The sequence below is a fragment of the Octodon degus genome, unplaced genomic scaffold, assembly GCF_000260255.1.
Source record: "Octodon degus isolate 3935 unplaced genomic scaffold, OctDeg1.0 scaffold00013, whole genome shotgun sequence".
Taxonomy (NCBI): domain Eukaryota; kingdom Metazoa; phylum Chordata; class Mammalia; order Rodentia; family Octodontidae; genus Octodon; species Octodon degus.
Window position 1 is genome coordinate 24726998 of NW_004524589.1, and position 21170 is coordinate 24748167.

The window sequence follows — 21170 nt, forward strand, 5'->3', positions numbered from 1 at the left end:
GTGACAGTGAGCAAAAGGAGAAAATCCTTTTGTGGTCATAGGCAGAGTGCGTGCTGCTGAAATGGCAAGACAGGCACATTAAAGGAAGTATCCTAAGTACCTCCATGTGGCATGTGTTGAAATACCCCATGAGAAGAGAAGTGAGAGGCCTGTAGACCTGGACATCAGAGGTGGCCTCTTAAAGCAGGGCTTCAGCTGAGCAGGTGAAGAGGGAGGAGCCAGCAGGTGGGAAATGGTGTCAGGAATAATAAAGCGTTATATTTGTGCACCATGTACTTTTTGTTTTAATTCCTCGAATGTGAACATATGGCAAAAATAAAAGTTACCATTGCCTTCAAAGTGCTATGTTTTCAGTACTCTTTACCCTAGAGTACTAGGACAAGAGCAAAGACTCAGGTTCTATGATATTAAAATAACAGTTGCAGTAAATAATGACCAAAATGAGCAGGATATTGATTCCAAGTGGTGTTTTAAGTTCAGCCCATTCCTCTAAAACTAGCACAATTCATTTCTGTGAAGTTGAATTTTAAGTATTAAAAAAGCGATAAAAAGAATTTTTAAAAACAGTGTTCTGGTTTGGGTTGTTTTATATGTTTGTTTATTTGGTTGTGTGTATGTGCACGCACGCATATGTGTGTATAGTGCTAAGGATTGAACACAGGGCCTCACACTTCCTAGACAAATACATTTCCACTAAGCTATAATCCCAATTCCTGATACATGTTATCTCTCACTATTGTGTACTCTAGTCTGATGAAAAGCTAAGAATAACTCAAGGCACCAAGACGTGCAGAAAATCCAAAGAACTAGAAGGATGTCATGGAGCAAGAAAATAAGAACCAGAAGTCATTGGAACATTGAAAATACTTAGAAAATAAATTTCAGAAAGAAAAATTATATACTATTTTAGCCATACGTTCTACTTTACTTTTTACCATCAGTGTAAAAGTGGACTCCGTAAATAATCAAGGTCATGTATTTAAGGGAAAAAAACTTAGGATCGCTTAGTTTTCCATCTTGGCGATAGCCACCGTTCTTGCCCACCAGATGACTCTGGCTTGCATTTGAAACCCTGCCCTTGAAGTCCTAAAGACAGCAGGCAGCAAAACAGCTGGTAGCAGGCACTGGTGAGACCTGGACTCTCTTAGCTACCTCTGCTGGGCTGCTAGTTCTTTACAGAGCCCACATGCGTACCTTTGTCTAGCATGACATCCAAGCCCCTTCCTCTTGTCTCTAATCTAGAAATCCTGTGTTGCTGGTGGCTGATAATGGGCTTCTAGCCGTTCTGTCCATTAAGTTCTTAATAGTGACACTCTTTGTTAAAAAATAAAGGGCACGTTAATTTAAACACTAAAGCCATACTAATTTTATTTTGTCATGTGTAGTATGTATCTATTAAAATATCTAGACTACCCAAAAATTATGAAAACATTTAATGTAGCTACATGTAAGAAGGACACAATATCAAGTTTTAAATTATCTTTCATGTATTTCTTATATGGCAACATTCTGATATTTAATAATAATAATGGAATTATTTCTAGCTTAGTTTAATCTTTATATGTGGTAAAATGAGTTGTTAAGAATATCCATTATGGGGCTTGGGAGATAGCTCAGCGCTCTAAGCACCTGCCTGGCAAGAGCAGGTTCTAGCCCCACTTTTCCATGCTGTGCCAGCCCTGGGTCTCTAGGTGTACTGTGCCAGATGTGAAACCAGGCATGGTGGCACACACCTATAATGCCAGCACTGGGGAGGTTGAGACAGGAGGATCACTACAAGTCCAAGTTATGTAGCGAGACTCTATAACAAATACATAAAAAAATAAAAGATTTTTTAAAAACTTAAAGAATATCTATTATGGGAGGCCTGGGATTTTTTAGCTCAGTGGTGCAGAACCTGCCTAGCAAGCGTGAGGTCCTGAGGCAAAAGGATGCTGCAAATACAAGGCCAGCCTGCACTACAAAGTGAGTTCAAGGCCAGCCAGTCTAAACTGCATAGTGAAACTGTCTCAGAAAGACAAAAAAGGAAAGAAAGAAAGAAAGAAAGAAAGAAAGAAAGAAAGAAAGATAGATAGATAGATTCCATTATGTTGCACAATGTAGAGATGAAAATCTGAGCTAATTTTATCATGTGACAGAAAAATTGAACTTGTAAAAAGCGAATATTTGTATGTAATAATATCTGATAATTTAGTTGATCTTGCTAGAAGGATAAAATCCTATAAGAAAAATTTATTGATACATCATTTTTATTTATTTTTTAAAGACAGTGTCTCACCAAGTTGCCTAGGCTGGGCTTGAACTTTCGACCCTCCTGCATCTACCTTTGTCACTGTGAAGCAACCTCCCAAATTTGGATTTGAGGGCACCCAGGTGGACTGTGGTACTATTCCAGGTTTTACACTGAGCAACTGAGTGAATGATGCTGCCAATTCTGAGATTGAGAGATAAAAAAGAAGACAACTCCTTTTTTTCTTCTTCTAAAGAAGGGTTAGGACTGAGACACCAAAACCAGAGATAGGAGAATAAAGAGTGGTGGTTCTTTTCCTCATACATCAAGGGTGATGTCCAATATCCCAGTAATAGCATGAAACAGATCAGCAAGAGAAAAGCTGAACACTTTTTTCTGATCCTGGTCTTGTGGGATCCATTTTTATGCCCAGGTTCCTTGGACCTCCTAGTAGAGCCAAGATTGGGCAGAACAGCCGTGCGTCCGGGAGGGGGCCCAGCATGCACTGTCGGTTCTGTTTTCTTAGTCTTTTACGCAGCATCACTTCCTGTAGCTGTGGCAAAGGATCTGCCTGAAATGGGGGTTTTTTACCTATAATCAGGCATAGGAGGTCAGAGAATGTCTTCATGGCCAAGTCCTACACAGAAAGGTGGAGGAAAGTTAAAGCAATGTTTTCGGTTTTATGGCTGGCTTTGGCGTTAAGGGGCTGTGCTTTCTATGGCCTGCTTTGGGAGAAGGAAGTCTAGCTTCTGGGCCTCAGGAGGAGAAGGGAAGGAGAGACTAGAGGCCTAAAGAGGGTCCGAGGGGATCTTTGGTTCTGAGGTCTTCACTTTGGGGCATCATTCTTTGAATCGTTCTTTCACTAGTACTCAGTGAGAATACAGTACTGCAGATGAAAATTTGGAAGTCATTATCTGGGTGCTAAGGTTGTGAGGGCAGCTATGTTGGAGACACTTTCAGGTAATGGGTGACTTTAGAGGAGAGGAAATGTCCCAGGAAAGTGACCTGTAAGCCAAACAAACATTTGGAGTTGAAAGAATGAGGGGAGCAAGTTTAAGCAAGAGGAGGGGGGGCCAATGGATGGTCACTGATACCGGGTCAAGAAAGCAGGAGGAGTTAAGTTAGGTCAGTGTGTGACGGGGAAGGCAGAATTAGCCACCAGAGTTGAAAGCCAGGCAGTTATTAATGAACATAGTGAGCACAGTTTCAACAGTGTGTGGACATGAACTGGATTTGGATTAGGTCCTAGAGAAAATAAGAAATGAGGAAGTGTAGAGATAGCTAGAAATAATTTCTACTTGTTACAATTCACATGAGTTATACAATTACGTATTTAGTGATAGTAATGTAGGAAGTCCTCACTCACAAATGTTCATGCTGCAAACTTTCATAAGTGTTCTACATAAGCATCATGTTGTCCCTTAGGGTTAGATTTCCACATTAATCCAATTTACAAACAATTCTCCCAGAAAGGGAGCTCTTTCCAAAATTGGGGACTTACATAACAAAAGACTTCCATAAACAAAGGAAAATGTGAGCGTTGGATGACAGGCTAGAGGAGAACACCTTGGGCCTAGCCAAGTTCAGGTTCTAGCCCGGTGTCCAGGAGCTGTGCCACCCCCCTCCCCTGAGCTCCCTAACTTGTTCAAGCCCCACTTTCTCAATTGCTGCAGACAGTAATGATACATGGATAAATTACAATGAAATGATACAAGTCACCTAGTAAAGGCTCAGTAAGTGACAGTGTATTTGTATTTCTGGGACTGTTATCTTGCTTTTGAATGGGGCATGTAGTACAATGTTGTAAAGAGAAGATATGCAATTTGTTGAATATGCTGCAATTTAGTAAACAAAAGTCATGTAATAAAAAATAGAAAAATGAGATGCCAGAGGGTAAAACGTACCTTGTAAATCATAGCTTTTGGTTTGCCTTGTTTTGTATTTGTTCGTTTTTCTTGCTTCCTTTTCTTTAGTAAAGTTGTACTCCTAAAATATCATAATGAAATCTGCAGGCTCTGTAGAGCATATCTATGACTCCATTGCCTGGAATTGGCTGCATATTCTACTGCCATCTTTCTGCCTTTCCAGCCAGTCGACAACATGTTTTGACTATTTCCTGGGTATGAAGCACTTTTCTAAACAATTACAGCGATAACATCACTTAAATCTCACAGTCCAGGTGGGCACCATTGTGGTCCTGCATCACGTAACAGCACTGCATTCTAAGAACTGCTTTGTTTGGTGATGTTATCATGGTAGAAACATACAGGTGTGTGTCTACATCCCCAACTGGGACAGGTAGGTCCCTGACCTGGTCCCTTGGTGTAATCAGCAGACATGGTAATCATAAAATTTCTGGGGCTGTTGCCAGTGGAGCACTACATACTGTTTTGCAAAACTTTTCTAATAACTAGGAGTACGTTCTAAAATATAATGAAGTATATAATAGTAAATATGTAAAGCAGTAAGAGACATTTATTGTCATTATCAAGCACGTGCTGTGCAGAATTGTATGTGCAATACTTTTGTACCACCGAAAGCACAGTAGGTCTTATATTGGCATCCACACATGTGGTCAGTACATCATGGTATGCATTGTGATGACTATGATAGCACTACATGATGGCAGTTTTCAGCTCTATTTTAATCTTTTGGGACCATCAACCCAAAAGCAAAGCATTATTGACATAATGAAACTGAGACACCTAGAGGTTAGATGACCCGCTGGGAGCCACCACTGTTGGTAACTGGTGGAGCCAGAATTCCGTCCAGGACAGGCCACACTGTGGCTCCTTAGCCCAGTTCCACTTAGGGCAGTGTATTTGCACTAGTGATGCAGATGCTAAGGAGGTGGGACTGGTCTTTCTCAGCAATTCATTTGCTCCCTAGTTTGAGAAGACAGATTTCGCATCTCACTTCTAGCCGTCAACCACTCAAGCAGGTTCATGGAAACACTGAGAAGCACGTCACACTCTCTTCACCACTCCTGTGAGTCCTATAGGTGCAAGATTCGAGAGGCAGGGTTGTGGTGTTTATACCTGAACAAGGAAGAGTCATGTTATATTTAAGACATTTTAAAAGTGCTTATATGCTCAATTAAGCCTGAATCACTCTCTGCCCTGATGCGAATGAAAATATAAATAGAACAATTGGTATACAAGGTCTTAATATCATCTGTGTGCAGTAAATCACCAGTGTGACCATTTCCATCTGACACAAGCTATTAGTCTCTGTAGAGCACATTATAGGATTCAATAAGTTACACAACAACCAAGGTTGCCCTTTTCTTCAGCTTGGTATTTTCTTTTCTTTTCTTTTTTTTTTTTTTCTTCTTTTTTTCCATATCCAGCAGTTAGTACCAGGGGCCTAAACCCTTAGTTATAGAAAAAAGTGCTTGCCAGTAATGAACCCTGCATGAGGCTAAGAGAAGAAGAATGAACCTACCCTGTGAGCTTCCTGCCTAGATGCAGGTGCAGAAATCAGGAGGTCATGAATAATGCATGACATGCAGATGAGGCGTTGCTTTCCCCTACTGGGGTTTTGACTTTGCTACCTGCCTGGCTGCTGTTTGTGGTGAAAAGGCCTAGGATATCAGAGAGGTGCCCCATTTAAAGACTCAGCGCACAAAAATTCTGTTCTTTTGAAGAAATGAAACATAAGGAATAGCTGAAGAGAATGCTGTTTTTGCTTCTGTTTTGTTTTTTGGGTGAAATAAGTTCCAGGTAATCAATGTACTGAGACATCTTTCTTGATTTATCATCTTAAGAAATCTTACAAGTATATTGGCCATACACATAATCAGAAATTCTTTTTTGGAGATATTCCTAAAGAATTTTTTCCTAATACCGTTAGGCCATTTCAGAAAATTATCCACTGATGCCATCAGACTTGTAACCAGTGAAAATTTTCTAAAGGGCACATATGCCCAGAGAATACTGTAATGATGGATTAAATGGGCCTGTTTTTCTCCCATGAAATGCGCAATAAGCAGCCTCAATAAAAGGAAGTGTCCACCACCTTGTGGAGCTGGCAGGATTCCGATGGTGACATGAAATGGTTCTTTTGTGATTTTAGGGTTAGGATGCAGCAAAGGGGTAGAGTTACAGGATACGGAGGAAATGCAAGGTCGGAGCCACTCCCCATTGCGCTTAGGTGACACGTTTGAGGCTGGTTACTCTTGACACTGTTAACGGGCTTCTTCTGTCTCAGAGGGGGTGTAAGCACAGCTCCGGGACTCCCTGCTTTTCCCTGCGGTCAGGGTGCTTTAGATGGGGAGAAATTGTCCATTTTGAGGATTCCATTTCAAGCAGACATAAGTAACAAAGCAAAAGGAAACAGTTTTACTACATTTTGTCTAAGTCGTAGAGTGTTTTGGATGCATGTGTCTTTTACTTCTGTCCTTATCCCCGTCTCTCATCTCTCATCTCCATTTCTTTCCTCCTCCCTTTTCTTTCCTTTCTCCCTCTAATTTAAGGTCCTAGAATCTGAGCTGGCTTTCATTTCTAGCTGAGTCTGTCATTTCCGCTAGGCCCCGTCTGGCCAGATGCCAAGACCAACAGGTGATCCTCGTAGCTGCAAAACAGCAGGAAGTGGGCCGCCTGAATGAGGCAGTTCACCCGAGGGGCGGTCTGGCCTCCCTCCATCTTTCTGCATAATTAACACCCCTCCCCCATGCCGAGCGGAAAATCTGTGCTGAGCAGCTGAACTGCCGCAGCCACTGACTGGGAGGCCTGCGAGGAAAAGAATGTTAATAGGGACGTTGGGGAGAATCGGCCTTGGGAGTGGGGAGCACTTGGGTCAGGGAAGGGATTAGAGCTGTGGTGTGTGTTCTGACCCCATTGTTCCTTGCTAACGCTGAGGAGGGACTGGGGTTATAAAGAACCTTGGAGCTTTTGGGTTGAGCTGAACCTGGAGACCAGTTTAAAATTCGCATTTTTCTCTTTCTCGTGAGTAAAAGTAGTTTTTGAAGCACAAATTTTGAAGATGCCCCAAGCTCAAAACTGTGTAGGTCTCACAAAGACTGAGGAAGACAGACCAGAGCAGGACATTGGCTCCCAGGAAGCTGCAGTAGGCAGCTGGCGTCCTGTTTTGCCAGTTGGTGACTCAGGAAGACAGGAGGTCCCGCAGCTTGCCGCTGACTAGAGGCCGTTGGCAGATCATGGAAGCTTTCGGCTGCAGCCCTGGCTGGCACCTGCCCTGGAAACTTGCAGAGCCTTACATTGACCTAGGTCTGTTTTGAGTTGGCTTTGCCCTCCTCAGAGCGCAGAGGCGGAGCTCCACTTCCAGAAAGCCTTTCTCCTAGAGGTGCGGGCTCACCCTTCCTTCTCCCATCCGGGAGATTCTGTTGCTGCACACCTGGGGAAAGTTTTGCTCTCAAGGCTTTTGAATTCAAGAGTCAACTTAAGGTTTGGTTCTTTACTGTCTCTTTGTGTACCCCAGTCAGGAGCAGGTACAAAGAGGGCTCACGCGGGAGGGCCCCATACCTTACATGACTTTTCCCACCCTGTACCTGGCAAAGCTTAGGTATCCCGTCACTGAGCAGCGGAATGAATGCGTCAGGTCTTTGAAACTGGTGGGCCTGCCCTTGGGAGCATCTGTGGGCAGGTGCCAACACACACTTGTTATCTGGAGAGAAGTAAAGAAGGGGAAAGACCGCAGATTTGTAGGCACAAGAATGTCTATCCATTTATTAAGAGGCAGTCATTTTCAGGGAGTCATTTTTAGGGGGTTTTATAAGAAACCTTAAAGCAGTTATTCCTAAAACAGATGGTGTTGTTTTCTTTTTTTCTTTACAATCCGAAATACGCTTTTTCAGTGGTTGTATTACTCTCACTTACAGGGTGCATCCATCCCCAGTGTCAAGGGTCCGGGGAAATCGAATGAATAACCAGAAGTTTGCTTGGTGAGTATGCAGTCTTAAATTATGAGTATTTGTATTAAGTCTAGACTAGGTGAATTTTAATAAGGCTGTGTTAAAGAGAATTATTCCTTTTGTTCTGTAGAAAATAGATTTCTGATTGAACTATGTAGTGTCTCTTTCCTCTGAATGGTTTGAAAGTGATACAGGGAAAAGAAACTCCCAACCTGAAAGATATCTGGGATGAGTCCCTGTTCTCTAAAATCAAAGAATGAATTTTAGGAACCAAAGGTTAAGAACAAAACGTATTTACTAAGGGAAAGAAAGCTGTCCAAGAAAGGAACAGAAGAGAATCTGAGTGCTTTGCCAAAGACTCTGTCTTTTCTAGAGATTTTTGTGGAGCAAAACCAGGAGGTGAGTGGGTCAAAGTGGAAAAAGAGGAAACTCACTAGGTGAGCATGAGGTGGGACAAAACTATGGTCAACCAATGAGACTATGAGCATAATTGCTTAGATAACAGTGTTTAAATGGGGATCAAATGGGGAAGCGAGTAACCTAGCAAGCAGGCATGAATATGGAGCTGGGGCTTTTGCTTTAGGGGTTTGGGTTAGGGACTCTTACTGGCTCTTTCAAGGCGATTGATAACCTACTTAGACTATCAATCCCTGATGTCATCCCTAGGGAGGTGTGTGGGTGCTTTTGTTTCACCTTTTGTCATAGTTTCTTTTCAGCCAAAATTCTTACTAAAAACTATGAATGGAACATTTTCTCCTAACAGATAGAATCTTGTTTCCCAGGGTTTTCAACTGTAACCTTTCAAAGAATGTTTCCCTGCTTTTAGTGAGATTTGCTCAACAACCAAGATGCTTCTCAGGTACCGATTCATATGCACATGAAGATTTTCAGTTAATTAGTGCATTATTGGGGATTGCTGCCGGTTCCTCCTACCCTGGCATTAACCTTAAATATCTAGGGATTTTTTTTTTTTAATTTGGGGGAATATTGCGATCTTTAATTGGTTCATCCTTGAATAAAATTATAAATGGAACCTACTGAAACAACCCGAGAAGTGATTTTCGCCAGAAAATATCGATTACTTAGTCCTTAAAGAGGCAATATAAAGTCTTTTATAAATAAAAAAAAATTAATAATGGTTCAGTTTATTTACCTTACTGCATTCCACAAAATTAACCTTTCAGCACATTATCAATAAAGGAAGAAAAAGCATAATTAAAACCTGTAGTATATTATTGCAAAGATCAGTGGAAATTTACTGATCTCCACTTATTGTATTTAGAATGGGATTTTGATTAGAAACTTTCTGAGGCACCGGAACATGATTGCTAAAGATTGAGCTTCCGAATTATTTATTTTTATTTCTAAGTCGAGATTATTTTTAGAAACAAAATAATGACACTTTGAATTTGAATAGTACCTAATCAGCTCCACTCCCTTCCCCCATTAAATCTAATTAGCCCTCACAATAGCTTGGTGATGTTGCTAAATATTATGCTGTTCTTTTTCACAGAGAGGGAACTGGAGCACAGAGGAGGCGACCATTTGCTTACACACAATGCTGGGCATCCTTCATGGTCTCTCACAATAGCTAACGCACACTGTCCCCAATCAAACCTGGGAAGCCACAGGAATAATAATGCCAACAGTCATTACCTGGAAGGAAAGGGAAAAACCAGGTCCCCTTTTAACTGCATAGAATTTCTCTTCCTTCTCAGTCCAAAGCATACTGTGCTAAAGAACCTTCATTACATTAGAGAATACAAGATGCTCAAGTAAGCAACATGAGCCATGGGATAGAGAACAGAATAGGAAATCCACTTTCTGCTTCTTCATTCTCAAAAGCTAACTGTGAAACACTGAGTAAATAATAGATTTTCTTTTCTTCACTTTTTCTTGCAGGACTGCTGAAGTAATGCCATAATTCATAGCATTTTATTTAGTTAATGACTGCTTTCCTCTCCAGAGAAGTAAATCATGAAAAACAAAAAGGATTCTGCCTACTAGCCTTGAGAAAATTCAAGTTTTTTTTTTTTTTCAGCAACATTTATTTATAGTACCAGGCACTAAAAGCACTAGATTAGAAAGATAAATGTGACATGCTTTGGATATTCTCAGGGGGCTGTCTTGCAGGGGAGATGTGTGTGGGTGTCAGTGGGTGGGTATGTGATGCCCTCCCTTCCCTCTTGGGTGCACACATTGTTACCTCATTCACACACACACACACACACACACACACAGAGGCATAGTTAGATAATACGCAGCATAACATGATGTAACAAATACTTACACAAGTGAATTTATATTGCAATCTTCAGGGGACAAATTATTAACTTAAGACTAGTTTGAGAGTGGGTCATAAGAAGAAAGGATAATACAAACTAAGGAAGAGACTAAAATCCAGAGAAGAAAGCATTTGAGTAAAGACTCAGAATTAGTAGGGAAGGCAGCGTAGAGCTAATGTCTCCTTTGTAGATTGAAACAAGACGTATAAAGTCCTAGAGACATTTCTGAGTTAACGATAGCAGGAGCTCACATGGATTCATTGCATATACTTTATTTGGTCAGGAGTTAGCTAAACTTTCTGTGATATATGCCACCTTGAATCTTCCTTAGGTAAATATTGTGAGACTACTTTGCAGGAATGAATCACCTGCCTAGAAAGAAAAGCCCTGTGAATCACCCAGCATCTGCTTCTAGGGAAGTGATAAACACTTGATATTTTTTCATGAAATATGGACTCGGAAAATTCAGAAGGTTTAAATACTCATCTAATGTTAGAGAAGAAGGAAAAGAGATAGTTACTTTTCCTCAAGATAGAAGCTTAAGGAAATTTATAGAGTTAGATGCCAGGCTCATCACTAACTTGCCGCTGGGTTAAGTTAGATCTACAAACACATACTTGAAAGTTAGAAATAGTGATTTTGTGAAGTAGGCTGACACATGTTCCAATAAGCAGTTACAATTTGGTACAAGAGGAAAAGCCTTAAACTTCTTAAGTTATGGATAGGTAATGCACAACATTTGGGAGATTCAAGAAGTCAGTGGCTACGGTTGACATCTACTCAGCCAGTGTTTATTATTGAGGAAAGAGTTTAAAAAAAATTTTTTTAAGTCATAACAGTTTTATTTATTGGCAAATGTTTCCTCCTTTCTAGTCTCTGAAACACCTTATATAAGACAGGGATGACTTATTCTTTGGGCTTTGAGCAAAGGGGAGATTCCACAGCTTTGATCTGAAATGTCCCTCTAAGGCCTATGTGCTAAAGGCTTGGCCCTCAATTTCATGCTGCTAGAAGCTGGTGGAAACTTTATTTTATTTTTTTTTCAAAATTTTATTGATAAACAGATAGCAATGAGACAGTTTCAAATCAAATCGGTAGTACAGTTTCAATAACTAACACACTGCATATATTCTTCTTAGTGGTTAATTGCTGTACAAGATGCGGACTTGAGATCCTATTTACAAACACCATTAGAACAAATCATTCTATTCATTAAGAGAATGTAACTATATATCTATCCTAACCACTTTGAATATACAGATACAAAATGGACATTCATCTGTATCTTTTTTTTCTAAGTTCCGTTATTTGAATATTATAGGTTAAAATTTTAAGTAGTGTTTTCATTGCGTAATGTTGCTACAAGAGGTGGCATCATCGGGCCTCTTGCATGAGGTCCCGTTTCCTCTGGAGCCGAAGACGTGTGTGGAGAAGAACATCTGCTCAGGGCAAACAAAATCTGCTGGAACCCAAAGGAAAACTGCTAGCAGTGCACACATTCAAGGAGCCGGTGTGAGTGAGCCCTAGGATGACAGCACCCGGTGGTAGTTGTTACGATCACACTGGTTTTAAACAATGCACTGGCTTAGGGATTAAAGAATAGCAACCAGAGTTCATTGTAGATTGTGTTAGTGTCCCAGTAAAGAATATCAGATCACAGTACAACTTGCTTACCGTACAAGTAACCAAAGGCAGTAATTCAGACATAAATTCTATCGGAATGTCTTGTCCCCAGTGCCACCACACCAGTAGGAAGGTGTTGAAGATTTGATGAACCTTTGGGGTTCGGCCGGGTGAAGTTTTTTCTCTGTTTTATGCTTCAGGTCTCTTCTCATCACTCCGGGCCCTAACAGTGCCTTCCTGTGGCCAATTACTATAATAGGGGAGGGAAAGAAAGCTTTCCTTCTACCCATTTTGGCTCTGTGAAGTAGACCAACAGCAGATGGGTTAACAAGAGGAATAGAAAGAGAAGTTTATGAATACCAGGGGAGTAGCCAGAGATGAGTCTTCAGGGAGGTGGGCTAGAATTTAGGCTTAGGTAGCATTTCAACAAAACGATAACTTTTTAGTGAAGTGATAAGATAAACAAAAAGGGCTTGGAACTTTTAGAGATAGCAAAGTATGAGAAGATAAATATATGGGGAATCAGTGGGGAGATTTAGGGAAATTTCTTCTATCAGTTCCTCTGGTGCCTTGCCCAGGTTGATAAGGAAAATTGTCTGTCATGATTAAGAAGCGCCTGCCCTACCTGGCAAGAAAGACCAGAGTTTTCTTGTTTCTGCTTGTTGACTTTCCTTAGCCTGTACTAATCCAAATACCAAAGTGGCACATTTTGGGGTGGCCGGTGCTGCTGTCCTTCATCATCTGACCCTTTCTCAGAGCACTTGCTCATCTTGCTTGCATATAATAATATAACAAGAAAATGTTTTAGACCACTTGGGGAAACAGGAAATTCCTGCTTAGAATATGAATATAAATATAGATGTTTGTTGTTTACAGATACTTTTACATAAAGGTATTATATCATGATAGCAAGCCTGCAGAAAAATATCTGCTTCAGAGTCCAGTTTCTTCTGACTGTCCAATACAAACCTGGACTGTGTTTTGGTGTACCTGCGTAGGCCAGAGCGGGCGCAACCAGGAGGGGGCTGGTAGGGAGTATCTGTGAACTGGAAACTGAAATGCAGCTCCCCAGGTTTCCAGGATCAGAGTGCATTCCTAAGACGTGCACAGCTCCATGTGCTTGTGTCTATCATCCCAACCTTTCCTCTCCCCTCTGTGCTGTGTGCTCCGCCTGCTCCTGCTTAAGAATTGTTTGTTTGGTGGGATGGCAGTGGTGTTTGTGTGTGTCCCCAAAACATCCACCAAGGGTTGTTGCATAACAGTGGCAGTGGGTGTCACATAGTAGAGTCTCCATGGGCTGGTTTTTTTTTTTTTTTTTTTAATTTTATTTATTTATTTATTTGTGTGTGTGTGTGTGTGTGTGTGTGTGTGTGGCCAGCTCAGCCCACCAGGGGGCGGGGCTGGCTGGCATGTGGTGCTTGGGGATTGAACCGTGGTCCCTGTGCTTTGCTAAGTTTGTTCCAAGTAGGTGCTTTAGACCACTGAGCCATCTCACCAGCCCCTCCCTGGGCTGTTTTATGGCACAGAAAGTAAAGCATTTGTTTATTAATAGAAATTGTCATCAGTAAAACAGAAGTAATTTTCTCTAACCTGTTGTGTACTGTCTCAACCAGTCTCAGTTATAATTTATTTCTTACTAACATGCCTGAGATTTTTTTTGTAGCCACAAACACAAGAAAGTTCTAGTTTTCTTAGTATCTCTAGGCAAATTATGATACAGTCTGAATGTGAATTATATTTAACATTTGGATGTGTAAAAGTTTTGTGTCACAAGTTTTTGTAGAGGGCAGGAAGAGCCGTTTCACACTTGGATGTTTTAATGTTGAATATAGTGCTACAATGAACTTAAATATTTATATGCATAGAACTGTAAATGTTAGGCGTGACTTAATGGAGTCTTTTAGAAGGATATAACTAGGGTGAGTTTTGGCCATAAAAATAAGAACATTCTTTTTAGAACTTTTTTCTGTAATAGTGAAAACACTGAGATCCTTGCTATCAGAGAGCTGAGGTAGAACCATCCCTTTTAGGAGAGACAGCACTTGCAAATTGTCAATTTCAGAGCTGTTGGGGAAATGCAAGCATCAGCAAGTTCAGGTCGGCCTCCTTGCTTTACATATGAGGAATTGGAGGCCCCAAGACAAAATTGTAATATGTCAAGCCTGGGCACACATCCAAGTTCCCGCGCACCTGTCCAGCCGTCTTTCCTCCATGTGGCAGTTGTCTACCAGTGTGGAAAGCATGAGGAATGCTGAAGATAAGTGAGATAAATGTTTAATTCATCCCGGGTTAAGCAGAAGGCTTCTGTCTGGGCAATTCCCATTAGATCGATGTCTGCGCGGGCAGGAGAAACAGGAAAGGCAGAATGAAGACATCGCTGTGCGCACTCACGTGGGGCCGTGACGCCCTGCCAGAGTGGCGGCGCATCGTCTTGCTAGTCCTTGTGTACTCAGTATTTACAGGCAGTGTTGGTTGTGTTATTTTAATTACCAGAGTTTTCCACAGCCTTGTAGCTGGACTTACAGAGCAGAAATTTATGGCATTATAGGTGGACGTTAATATGTGAAAATTTCTGTTTCCGAAGTGCCTGGCCTTGGTGTGGTTGGCCTTTCTTTTCTTTCCTTTTTTTTTTTTTTTTTGTGGAACTGGAGATTGAATTCAAGCCCTTGTACTTGCCAGGCAAGCGCTTATTATATATACTGAGCTATCTCCCCGGCCCCTTCTTTTCTTTTGTTTTTCTAATATTCTTTTGTTTTGTTTTAACTTGTATGTAAATAAGTAACAAGTGTTTGCCTTTAGGTTTGGTTTGTGTGTATGCTTCTCAAATGTTGGGAAATGGGCCATAGTTGATGTAATCATAAACCATTGTTGCCCATCCCCTGAATGGTTACTGAAAACATAAGAAGCTTGGGCTGGGTGCGCTCATATCATATGTTCCTCCAAATTCACATCTTCATTTTAGTCATAATGCCATATGGGCTGTTTCATTCTTTAATAATTTCAACCATCTCCTCAAATACAGCTTGGTGACAATTATACATGCCTTAACCTTCTGGCCCATCCTCTTTTTAAAGAACTTTGGCCCAGTTTTTAAAAATTCCCTATGACCCAGAATTTCAGCCGGAGACCTCTATGATAAAAATGGATCACATGCCTGTATCACCTGATTTTTCTCTATTATTGCTTTAGTCACAGTAAAGATAATTTAGAAGGGCATTAATGTAAGTTATTTTTCTGCATTTATTTCCTAATTATAGGAGAATTAGGGCTATAAGATCATGCTGAGCCTTAAAAGTCACACTTCTGAGATATTTTTCTTTTAAAAGTCTACAAATATTTTGTTTTTAGTGATCCACAGCTCTAACCCATGGAGTATTGTATTAAAAATGTGGTAACATGAACCTATAGGACATCTCATATTCAATGTTGATTCTCAGAACTGTAGTTAGGTGTAACACTACAATGCTATAAAACAACTATGTCATATTAATTATACCATGACCAAGAGATGCTGGTTCTCAATGAAAAATGATGGGCTTTTTCATATTTCTGGGATTTGTAACATTTCCATATAATCATTATCTTTAGGCAGATTTTATTTTATTTATTTTAATTTTTTTTAAACTTTTTTTTTTAACATTTATTTATTGTGTGTGTGTGGCCAGCTCAGCCCACTAGGGGGCGGGGGCTGGCTGGCATGTGTTGCTGGGGATCGAACCTGTGATTTGGCGGTGCCTGTGATTTGCCAAGCTTGTTCCAAGTAGGTGCTTTAGACCACTGAGCCATCTCTCCAGCCCAAGGCTGGTTTTATACAGTAACGAGTATTTAAAATTCAGCCTCAAGTCCTGATTTGCTCTTGGAAAGCTACTTCATGGTCTGCTTCCTACGGGTTGAAATTGTGTCATGAATTACTGTCTGATAGCATTTCTTCCTTCCTGTTAAACCTGTTCAGATGTTGAACTTTGAAATAATCACACAATAATGAAACATGAAAAACTGGGGATATCATTAGCACAGGATTCCGAAGAATTTAGTGCCCCCCTATGAAAAGGTGTATATTACCACGAGTATCAGTCATGTTGCAATTAACATATCAAATTAAAACAAAGATTCTAACTTTAAAAATTTATTCTTTTTTAGTGTTATTTAGCTGATATATTTGCGCTTAAGAAGTTGGCTATCAATTATGAACCGTAGCTGTCTTCTAAATATGTATTTGAAAGACTAATAATTAAAGTTGAAATCCAATCAGAAATCCTAATGTGTTCATGATACCCTGGGAATACTGCTGAGGATAATAAATTTTAAGGGCTCGCTGAAATAATGCTCAGTGTACCAGAAGTTTTGTTTGGGTTTTAGTCTCAACTTTCTCAATGTCATCTTTCTAACCAGAGGCTCCTCTGAATATACCCAGCCAGTAGAAATAGCAGTTTTAAAATCAACTGTGTTTGTCCCTGCAGTGTTATTTTTCTCAGCTGACCACATTTGCATAATATTTCTTAGTCATCTCCTTAGACTTGGCTATTGATTCCATTCCCTGTAGAGCCCTAGATTACCTAAGTAAGGTAAGACTAGTACCCTCATCATTACAATAGTACCCTCATCATTACAATGTGTCTCATAAGGACCAGCAAGATAGCTCAAGAGACAAAGTGCCTGCCTAGACCAGCACAAGGACCAGGGCTTGATCCCCAGCACTGCATGCTGCCCTGGCCTGCCCCCAGGTGCACTGAGCCAGCCATTGAGACTGGCCATGGTAGCGCATGCCTGTAATCCTAGCGCTGGGGAGGCCGAAAACATGAGGATCACTATAAGTCCTAGCTGTGTAGTGAGACCCTGTACCAAATATATAAAAATATAAATAAAATACGTTCCATAATCAGTTTTATGAGCACAACAGATGGTGCATATATCAAGAACTTTAAACCAAATGAGTGTCACACCAGTGTTGGTCCCAGGTACTTAAGCACGCAGCGCACAAGTAGCCAGGTGCCAGGCCACCCTTCTGGAGTCAGCAGTCCACCTGAGGCTAGTGTGCTATCTAAATTTTCATTCAATTTTGTCACCTTTAGAAGATAGAGTTCTTTTGTTGAAAGTAACAGAAGCTCACCAAGTCTGGAAATCTTAAGCAAAAGGTAATGTCTAGAAGGACATGAAGAGAGTGCAGCCTGTGGAAATACATGAACCAAGACAACACCCAGGACCCAGGAACAAGGCGCAGTGCAGTGCACAGGCCTGGGGCCCTGAGCTCAGCTCCTCGCCCCCCGCCCCTCAGATCACTGCTGCTAGAGCCGGAATGTGATCACGTGTGATTGAGCTCAGATTGGGCTCAGGTGCTCAGCCTTGGTCGGGCTGGGCGTTCTTTGATTAGCAGTCCTGAGGTTACGCAAGGAATAATTCCCAAGGGAAAAGATGGTATTAGCACCAAAAAGTGAGGGTAAAAATAATTTTTCATAAACTGGCACCTTCAATTTGTCTTTCTGTTAAGCTAAAAGATGTGACTGAAGGTAGCAACTTTTCCAAAATTATGAGTTTATTTTTTTGTTTTCTACTTTCTATTGTATGATGCACTTCTATTAGTGTATGTTGATGACATTTACTAGTAAAAATTAGTATGACAAAATTATTCACCTTACTAATTTTGCTTTGTAACCATAATTTCCTCTCATTCGTTAAATAGCAGACTCAGGTAAGCTACATGGCTTTTCTCGGGTGCTCGTCTTGGTTATTGAATAGGCAACATGTAAGGATGTTTAATCGCAACTCACTCTCACCTGCATCTTCCTGAAACGTAGTGTTTGATCTTATCACCTGGACCAGCATTTCTTCAAAATCTTGCTTGGAGTCACATATTTAAAATTATGTCCTTTAATCCTAAATGTATGAAGTTGTTGTGCTGATACATAAAATAGGCAGAAAACTGAGGCTCCCCATGAGATTCATAAAGCTTATATTTACAGTGTTGTATTCTGCTATAAACTTGGCACTTACACTAAAGTAGTTGCGCATGCCTCTGTGTGTGTGTGTGTGTGTGTGTGTGTGTGTGTGTGTGTGTGTGGTGTATTGCTACACAGGGCACCTCACCCATGCTAGGCATTCATCCTGGACTGAGCAGTATCCCCAGCCCCACAGTTAGCCTTCTTGCCTCCTGCATTTCACTATTTCTCTTAAGTAAATGAATGATCTCTGACACCAGGTATTAAATTTGAGGTATTGGGAAGAGTGCGTAAGAGACAATATTCTTCAGAGTATAACCTTGGAAGAAAGTACTTCATAAAACCAAGGAATTAGCCCACAATCAGGAATCTCTGCTACCACCCAGGTGACTCGCTGACACATCCACCTGTCATGACAGCCTCAAGTGAGGTTGCAGTTTAATTCAGGTTTCTTTTTTTTTTCCCATAAATTTATTGAGAAACAAATACCAATGAGACAGTTTCAAACCAAACTGGTAGGACAGTTTCAATAATTAACACATTGTATACATTCTTCCTAGTGGTTAATTGCTGTACAAGATGCAGACATGATTCAGGTTTCTTGAATCCTTCTCAGCTCTAACAATTTAGAATGGGTGTGTTTAAGCTGCACTTTAGTTCCAGACATTGGGTAAATGTGTGTTCTACAAGCTGGAATACCTAAGCTGGAATGAGCTATTTAGCCAGTTTCCTTCAGATTCGGTGCATGCCAAATAAGCCAGAAAGGTAACTCTCTTAGTTACAATTGTCATGTAGTCATTGTATCATCTATAATGTATGTAGCACACCATTATAAATGGTTATATCACGTTACTACTTGCAGAAAAGCAGTGATTTCATCACCCGGAGTATTACTGTTATTGGACAATAACAATCGCTCCAATTCCATCTGTTTTCCCGTTCCTCTATTCATTCCTTTTTTCCTCAAAAGTCTTTAAAAACAAAAAGAAACACTGCTTTTGGTATTTGTAATTTATAAGCATAGAGAGGGGGAAAAAAAACTTTACTCTTATTTTTTACTTTAGACCTGAGTCATTTTCTGTTCTTTGAAGAACCCTGTTACTTAACTGAAGAATGGACTGATATCTTACAGTGAAAGTGACTCATACACAGGCTGACAGTATTTATTTATAAAAGACCAGGAAGTACAGAATTATATCGAAGCTAGGAAACAAAAGGCCATAGGCAGCCATGTTGAGAACAGAAGAAGTCTACTGCCACCTAGAGGTAAACGGTGATAAATTCTGAGCAAATACTGTGAATACTTAAGATCTTTCCAGTAGATGTAATCTGATCCTGAAACTGAAATGTACCTGGGCAAGTTAGCCTCCACCTCTAAATGGGACTAGATTCATTCCATTCCTTCCACTTCGTGTTTTAGTGTGCTAGGAGACTATGGTGACTTCAGTTGGCTTTTCACTTTTGCCTATGGAATCCTACATCCCTAGAAGTCCTCTTCCTCTGACCAGCCCAGCAGTTTGAAAGCCAGCATGACGCTGGCTAACAGAGAATGTCTTTTGTACACTCCGGGCTCCCTTTTCTCTATGCTGTACCAAAGGCTCCACTGAGCCACACTTCACATGGCATCGTGTGGCTGGTGTGCTCCCTTTCTCCTGGGAGGCAGCTGGTAGCAAGTGGAGCCTGCGTGAGAACACCAGAAAGATTGGGCCCTGAACCTCGCCTCAGGTAGGCTGATGCCTCACGCCACAGGCAGCATCGGTATCTTCATTACTTCTCTCACTGCTGAAACGAAATTACCCAACACCCACAGTGAATGGAGGAAAGGCTCATTTGGCACACAGTTCGTGAAGGCTTCCATCCGTGTCCACTGCCTCCAAAGCAGGGTGGCGTGGCAGAGGGCATCAAGAGGAAAGCAGTTCATGCAGGTCAAGGGCGGCAAGCAGGGAGTGACAGACAGCAAACTTCCTGTCTAAACTATGGATTAAAATTAGATATTGTCTGATTTCTGTCCCTCAGATCTTAGCCCACCTACCCACCTTAGGGCAGGGAGCACTCACACCCAGGGTGAGGCAGCCTTAGTCCTACCCAGAGCTATGCCAGCCAGCCAGCCAGCCAATTGACTTAGTGATCACATGCCCTTGCTCCAGCCACCTCCAAAGCCCCACCTGTGACCACGTGAGGCTCTGAAGGGATCTCTACACCCCAAGCCAGAACAACCAGCCAGCAGGAGAATGTAAACTGGTGGGATGTCATTTTGGTTATTAAAAATTGACTATGCATATGCAGAGTCCTAGTTTAGAAAAACAAAACTTGGTTGTCAGGATATTTTTCTAATGGCAGATACTTGCAGACAAACCTGGGCAGCCAGAGGCCTTGCGCTCGTCACTGTTCTATGGGGAGGGCGCTCCTAGGAGCACCCAAGCAGACCACACGCATGGAATGGTGAGAGGAGCTGGGCCAACACTGGAGTGTGCACGCCTGCCTCGCTGTCTTCCAAGTGGGAGGCTCAGCTGAATGTTGTTGATTGTGAAGTTGGTTTGCAGACTTCAAGAACTATCAGAAGATACCAACATGCCTTTTAGAAAATGTGAATAGCAATCATAATGCTTATTTATGTTAAACTCTTCTGCTTTTGTAGAGTGTTTTCGCTGAATCTCCTCTCCGCTGAGCAGGTGTAGGGACCTTCAGGCACTTGCCTTTTTAATTTTTCCCAGCCAGTATCTAATTTTAATCCATAGTTTAGATATTTAGATTTTATATTGCTTATAATCCTAACCACTTTTTAAACTCCTTGAAATTATCTTTTATTTCAAAAAACTCATTTGCATCATATTCCAGAATAGTTGTGGAGTTTCTTTGTTCCCTTGGTCAGTAAAGATACTGAGATGGGCAGTCCACTACTCAGGCCTCTGGGGACAGCTTGTTCAAGAGGACAGTAAAGCTGTTGCTGCCGTGGAGCTTACCAGGGAGTGTGGCGGCCAGCCTATGTCTGGGGATGCTAAGTCCACTGACTGAAACGTGATGCTGATGTGACTGCAGATAGGGAAGCCACCAGGCAACTCAGTCAGAAAGTCTCTTGAAGCCATGAGGTGGAAGCTACAAGGTGACAGACAGGAAGGGGCTTGCTGTGGGAGGATATGGGGGCAGCCATGCCAGGTGCTCTAAACAACTCACATGGAGGTGGTAAGACAGAGACAGATGATGTGCGGTGTGCGTGCAGGGAG

General features: G+C 41.3%; 1 protein-coding gene across 6 annotated transcripts in view; it reads left to right on the top strand.

Moving 5' to 3' along the window:
* The window catches only part of Klf12 (Kruppel like factor 12), a 446940-nt gene that overhangs the window by 366349 nt on the left and 59421 nt on the right, over nt 1-21170 (top strand). For all 6 annotated transcript variants that reach the window (XM_004626292.1, XM_023709630.1, XM_023709633.1 and 3 more), the window contains one exon: nt 8070-8132. In XM_004626292.1, coding sequence (XP_004626349.1) covers nt 8070-8132 — 63 coding nt within the window. The remainder of the gene's footprint in view (nt 1-8069; nt 8133-21170) is intronic.